This window comes from Oxyura jamaicensis, assembly GCF_011077185.1.
Source record: "Oxyura jamaicensis isolate SHBP4307 breed ruddy duck chromosome 33 unlocalized genomic scaffold, BPBGC_Ojam_1.0 oxy33_random_OJ72415, whole genome shotgun sequence".
NCBI classification, from domain to species: domain Eukaryota; kingdom Metazoa; phylum Chordata; class Aves; order Anseriformes; family Anatidae; genus Oxyura; species Oxyura jamaicensis.
In genome coordinates, this window is record NW_023305077.1 from 1 (window position 1) to 6,084 (window position 6,084).

Here is a 6,084-nt window from a genome sequence, read left to right on the forward strand (position 1 = left end):
GGGGGGGGGCTGCCCCCAGCCCCAGCCCCACCGCAGCTCACCCAGCGTCCTGGAGAAGACGGGCAGGGCAGAGCTGAGCACCAGCAAGGACACGCAGTTCCCGATGATCTGCGGGGGGAGAAGGAGCAGTTGAAGGAGCCACAGCACGGCCCCACGGCACAGCCCCACGGTCCTGAGCCTGCTCCCAGGGCCCCGCAGCACCCGGGGCCGTGCTGGAGGCAGCGGGAGCCGGAGGGACGCGTGGTGCCCTCGCGTGGGGATGCCACCCAGCGCACAAGGACACGGGCACAGCCACGCAACACCTGGGGGGCTCCCAGCCTGGGGGGGTGGGGGGGCTCTCACCTTGGTGAGGGGGGTGTCCTGCCTCTCAGGGAGCAGCCGGGTGAAGAGGGGGGAGCTGTAGAAGCCCACAACGGAGGAGAGCATCAGGTAGCTGCGAGGGGGCGTTAAGGAGAGGACAGAGGGGGCGGCACAGGGGACAGCGCAGGGGACAGCCACCGGTGCCCGTGTGAAGGATACAAGATGAGGATGACCTGCAGGGCAGCTCCAAAGGTGCCGAAGATGGAGAAGGAGACCTGGCCCAGGGGCGCATCCTGTGGGGCAGGAGGCACTTTGTGGGAACAAGCCCGGCAGAAGGGGCTCCTCAAGGTCCCTTGTCCCCCCGCCCCAGGTACCTGGATACCCCGCGGCATCGCAGCATCATCCAGCAACAGTTCCAGGACGTGGAAGCAGACGATGAGCACCGAGATCCCCTGGGAAGAGGAGGAGGAGGAGGAGTCAGGGTGTCTGCGGGGCCCTGCGACATGCAGGGGGACAGGGACAAGATGGGGACCCAGCCAGGGACACTTACTGTCAGCGCCAGGAGGCCCAGCATGGCCAGGGGGTAGCCCAGGTTCCTCTGCCAGGGCGACGCTCGGTGCCGCAGCTCTGCGGGGAGGACGTTACAGCCCCTGCCCCACGGCACCCCCATCCCTCTCTCCACGGGGCGCAGGCTCCCAGAGAACCAGTGCTCCCAGTGCTCCCAGTGCCCAGCTCCGGTCGCCCCAGCTCCTTACCCAGCTTCCGCCTTTTGCTCTGGATGGCGAGGAGCTGCTCCCGCAGCAGCGTCACGTTCAGGTTCAGCCAGCAGGAAGCTTTGCCTGCAGGGCGAGACACCGAGGGGCTCGCGGGGGCCGAGGGCTCCCCACGTGCTGAGGGATTGGGGTCCCCCGGGCACCCCAAGGCGCCTCCCCAGCCTGAGCTGGGCACCCACCGGACGTGATCCTGCGGGACACGGCGGCTTCCTCAAACCTCGTGCAGCTCAGCTGCTCATCCAGGTCTTCCAGGAGCTGGGGACGGGTCAGGAGCCGTGAACAAGGGACACGAGTGGCACCCCAGGAGCTTGGGGGGGCAGGCAGCCCCACGACTTGGGGACACCAAGACCCCAGGCAGGGCCTCACTGGGGGCGGGAGGCACCTTACCCGGGGTTTCACCAGCAGCTTCCCCGTGACGGTGAACATGGTGGAGAGGCCAAAGGGGGTGCACACTGCGGGCAGGGGGGAGAGGGTGAGCCCCAGCACCCTACCCCTCCCCTCCCCGGGCCACCAGAAGGGTCCTGAGCTGCCAGGGAGCAGCCCCGCAGGACCCTGACTTACACAGCAGGAGCAGCACGCCGAAGAGCGAGATGCAGGAGTAGAGGTAGGGCAGGTAGTACTCCCAGAGGTCTGCGGAGAGAGGGGGCAGGATGCAGCAGGCCCCCAGGGCAGCCCTCCTCCTGCCCCTTTCAGCACCAGGGGCCCCATCCTGCCCCACCAGCACAGAACCCCGAGCCCTGGCAGCACCCACCGTAGAGGGACTGGCGACTGGCCGCGTTGTTGCCGGCGATGGCGGAGGCCACCCAGACCATGCCCAGCACCAGCAGCGTCAGCAGCAGCAGCACCACCGATGTCTCGTACACCCTGGCCATGATGCCCTGAGGGAACGGGATCAGCGGCAAGCCGGGGAGAGGGACACAGGGCGGGGGGCAGGCCCCGTGGGGCCACGTACCTTCTTGGACCCTGCGAAGCCCTCCGACTCGGTGAAGAAGTACGCGAAGGGCATGAGGAAGACAAGGGACATGTTGGAGAAGAGGAAGACCAAGTTCCAGAGGCCTGGGAGGGACAGAAGAGGGTGAGCTCCCGGTGGGGGTAGCCCCAAGCCGCAGCCCTCGGCACCCCGGGGCCACCCCATGTGCACCCACCGTGGATGAGGGACCCGTTCAGCCACTGGATGTAGTAGTTGTGGGGGAAGGAGAGCAGCACCTCGTTGCTGATGATGGAGAAGGGGAGCAGGAGCACGGCACCCAGCGCCACGGCCAGGGTGAAGGTGCACATCCCCAGCCTGCGGGAGGGATGAGCGTCGGTTGCAGCCCCTGCGTGGATGTCACAGCCCAGCCACAAACCCCTCGGGGGGGGTCACTGACCCCCATGGAGCTGGGGAACGCCGTGTCCCAGACGGGCAGGGAGAGGGAAGTGGCTGAGCAGGACAGGGGAGGAACTTACGCAATCCTGTTGACAGCAGCGTCCTCGTCATCGTGAACTGCGGAGGAACAAACCACCAGGATGGCTCTCTGCTCCATCCTCCCCCCAAAAAACCTCCTCCCCACAAACAGAGCTGCAAAGCCCAGCAGCACTCCCGAGGGCTCTGCTCCCCTCCCGTGGCAGCCCCGGGGGTGCCCCACAGGGACAGATGCCACGGGAACGTGGGCTGTGGTGGGATGGGAGCTGCTCAGGGAGGCAGAAAACAGTGGGGGAGCATCTCCAGGGGAGGCTCAGTTTGGCTGCCCCCCGCCCCTACCTGCCGCGAAGTCCGTCTGCTTCTTGAAGTGGGTTATGATGAAGTGGCAGAGGATGTAGAGGCTGGCGAAGAGCAGGGCGCAGATCTGTGGGCAGAGCAGCCTGGGCAGCGCCGGCGGACCCAGAGGGCAGCGCTCCCACCCTGGGCTCTGCCACCGGGACCTGTCAGCTCCACCCTATTTGTTTTTCCAGTCCTGGCCCTGTTCACTCACCCCACACGTGTACTCGGCCCTACCCACACACGGGGGCTGCACCCAGGGCTCACCCACTGGGTGCTCGCGAGCTGCCAGGAGGTCCCACAGGGGTTGGGAGCGTGGGGTGAACACGGGCAACAACTCTGGGGCAGCCTGCGCCAGCAGAGCTGTGGGCAGCTGAGACCCCCCAGCCCCGCAGCCCCCATCCTGCTGGCACCAGCACCCAGTGGGGCTGCGGGAGCAGCTTTGGGCCAGGAGCCAAGGCCGGCTGCAGCGTTCGGCCGTCCCTCCCGCCCCCGCCAGCACGCCAAGGCCCAGCCAGAGCAGGCGACGTTCGAGGAACACAGCGACCTTTCATCCCTGCGGGTACGCGGCGGCATAGGGAAAGGTCGCCCGAATCTACCGCCTTGGCACGGGTGGAGAGGAGCTGCCCTGGCACCTCCCTCCTGCCAGAGGCTTGGCTGGGAGTCCCAGGGGTGGGGGGATGGATGCCCAGCGGGGTGGCAGGGAGCCCCCGGAACCCCCCCAAGGGTCATCTCCAGTCCCTGCTCCCAGGCAGGGAAGCACCACAAGGCGTGCATTTCCTCCCTGCCCATGGGCTGCATCCCAAAGTGGAAAGCTCTGCTTGGCCAAGGGACCCCAAACACCTGCACCCAGAAATGTGCGAGAAAGGGGCCTTGTGAGGCCCTCGAGGAGGCCCGGGACAGGCTAGGTAGGGGAGCAGCGTCCCTGCCCCATCCCGGCGTGGGGCGAGGGCTCCCCAGAGGTGCTGACGCAACCACGGGGCAGGAGCGAGGCAGAGCTCCACAACGTGGCTCGGGAAAGTCTGAAAGGTCAAGCGAGCTCCACGCTGGCTGTGCTGAGCCAGGAGTTCCCGGAGCAGAGGCAGCTCAGCGGGGTGGAGGCCTGGGGAGCTCCAGGGCAGTGATGCTGAGCTCTGACCACCCTGCACGCAGCATCCCAGGGACCCTTGGGAGATGCCAGGGCCAGGACACCTGAGTCCCCCACACCCCTGACCCGTGGCAGGGGGTGCTGCAGCCAACAAAGCCAGGACCAGAGCAGCCCCAGCTGCTCCCCTCCATGGTGTCCCCAGACCTGGGGGGCTCTGCAGGGTCCCTGCCTGCTGGCATTGGCGCTGAGCGCCCTGGGGCAGGGATAGGGGCACCTGGCCCGAGTCTGGCTCAACTCTGACACTACTCCACCAGCCCAGCACCGCCCCCCCCCCCAGCTCTCCCGCAGGGCTGGGGGCTCCCTGTGGGCACGGAAGATGCTGGGGCACTGCAGGACCCCAGATCTACAGAGGGAGGCTGGGACCGGGGACCACATCCCGACCCCCTTGCACCCCAAGGGCCCCCTCCATCCCCTTGGGACAGGAGACTGGAGCGGGGCCTGGCTGTGCTCAGAGCCAGGGGGGCTCTTGCCGGGCCGAGGGGTCCTGTTCTGCCCGGGGCAGGCTCCCCGCGCCCCCCGGGCCGTGCCAAGCCAGGCTATCAGCGGGGCACACGGCAGCACAGTGCGGCTCTGGTACCGATAAGGACCGGGCGTGGGGCACAGCCCCGGCGGCAGCCGGGCTCCGGAGCTGCCCCCCGAAAGGGGGGGGGGGTACAGGGTCTCAGCCCCCCCCTCCTTCAGCGGAACTCCGGCCCCGCAGGACGCCCCCTCCCCGCCGCTCCCCTCCCCGCCGCCCGCGCCCCGCACTCACGATGCATTCGCGGACCCGTTCGTGGAAAAGCTGCTCCCGCACGGCCAGCGCGTCGTGCTCCACAGGGGCCATGGGGCGGCCAGCATGGCCGAGCCGAGCCGAGCCGAGCCGGGTCAGGACAAAGCTCGGAGCCGGGCAGGGCCGAGCCGGATCCGGACACAGCGCAGAGCCGGGCCAAGCCGAGCCAAGGCAAAAGGCTGGGTCGAGCCGAGCCGGGTTAGGACAAAGCTCGGAGCCGGGCCGAGCCGAGCCGAGCCGGACACAGCACAGAGCCGGGCCGAGCCGAGCCAAAGGAAAGGGCTGAGCCGAGCCGAGCCGGGTCAGGACAAAGCGCAGGGCCGAGACGAGTCAGGGCAAGTGGCTGGGCCGGGCTGAGCTGGGCCGGGCTGAGCTGGGCCGAGGCGGATGCGGACACAGCGCAGGGCCGAGCCGGGCCGAGCCGTGCGGGGCCGCCGGCGGCACCAGGAGCGAGGCCCCGCCCCTCCCGCCCAGCCCCGCCCCCCGCATCCGGCGCTCGCTACGGCCCCTCGGCGGCCTCCTCAAAGGGCCCGGCCCCCGCCCCCATTGGCTGCCGCCTTTGAATGAGGCGCCGCTCATTGGCCGAGGGCTCCGCGGACGGCTCCTATTGGCTGGAGGCGCGGCCTCGTTCCCACCCGCCGCTCCCACGGCCCCGCAGGACGCCCCCCCCCCCGCGGGCAGGATCTCGGGATTAGCGGTGGGGGCCATGGCTAATCCCCCGGCCAGGGCTAATCCACGGAGCGGGTTAATCCATCCCTTCCCCCCCCCAGGCACGACAGGGGGAGTACAGGACCCCCTAGGAGGCCCCCAGCAAGGGAACAGCCCCTCCTCTTATTGGGGTCATGCCCCCCTCCCGGAGCAACAGAGCCAGCCCCCCCCCCCCCCCCCACTCTAAACCCGAAGGAGGGGGAAATGCCCCCCTCCAGAGCAGGGGAAGGGGGCTGTCAGAGCCAGCTCCAGCAAGAGAACCACCCCTCCATCCCCCCCCCCCCCCATACCCATCTCATTGAGCAGGGACAATGGGGACACTGCGTTCCCACGGGGCTGGGGCCAGCCAGCCACAGGGGCTGAAGCAGAACACTTGTACCCAACACAGAGGCAGCTTTTCTTAAAGCCTTTTATTCACAGACATGGTGCAGACACATGGAAAAGACAGGATCACATTGGAGAGAGCGCCCAGCCAGAGCAGCGCATCCTTCTAGACAGGGCCGGTACCCAGACCCATACCTGGTGCACAAGAAAGCTGAAGTGTTTGAAGCTGACACTTTGTGGACATGCTACAGCGACAGAAGGAACCCAGCCTTTAGTATTCCTCCCCTTCCTCCTCTCCCTCCCCTTCCACCGAGTCCACCCCCAC

General features: G+C 68.2%; 1 protein-coding gene across 1 annotated transcript; it reads right to left on the bottom strand.

Annotated features, from left to right (window-relative positions):
• Positions 1-6: 6 nt before the first annotated feature.
• Positions 7-4,926, bottom strand: LMBR1L (limb development membrane protein 1 like; the record flags this gene model as incomplete). The annotated part of the gene is made up of 15 exons (XM_035313310.1): positions 4,710-4,926; positions 2,815-2,899; positions 2,520-2,556; positions 2,219-2,358; positions 2,026-2,129; positions 1,825-1,951; positions 1,635-1,703; positions 1,461-1,525; positions 1,253-1,328; positions 1,056-1,139; positions 851-927; positions 675-752; positions 520-593; positions 343-433; positions 7-108 (listed from the first exon to the last, which is right to left on the bottom strand). Coding segments are annotated over exons 1-15 (1,281 nt in total), but the record flags the coding sequence as incomplete, so codon positions are not given.
• Positions 4,927-6,084: the final 1,158 nt, after the last annotated feature.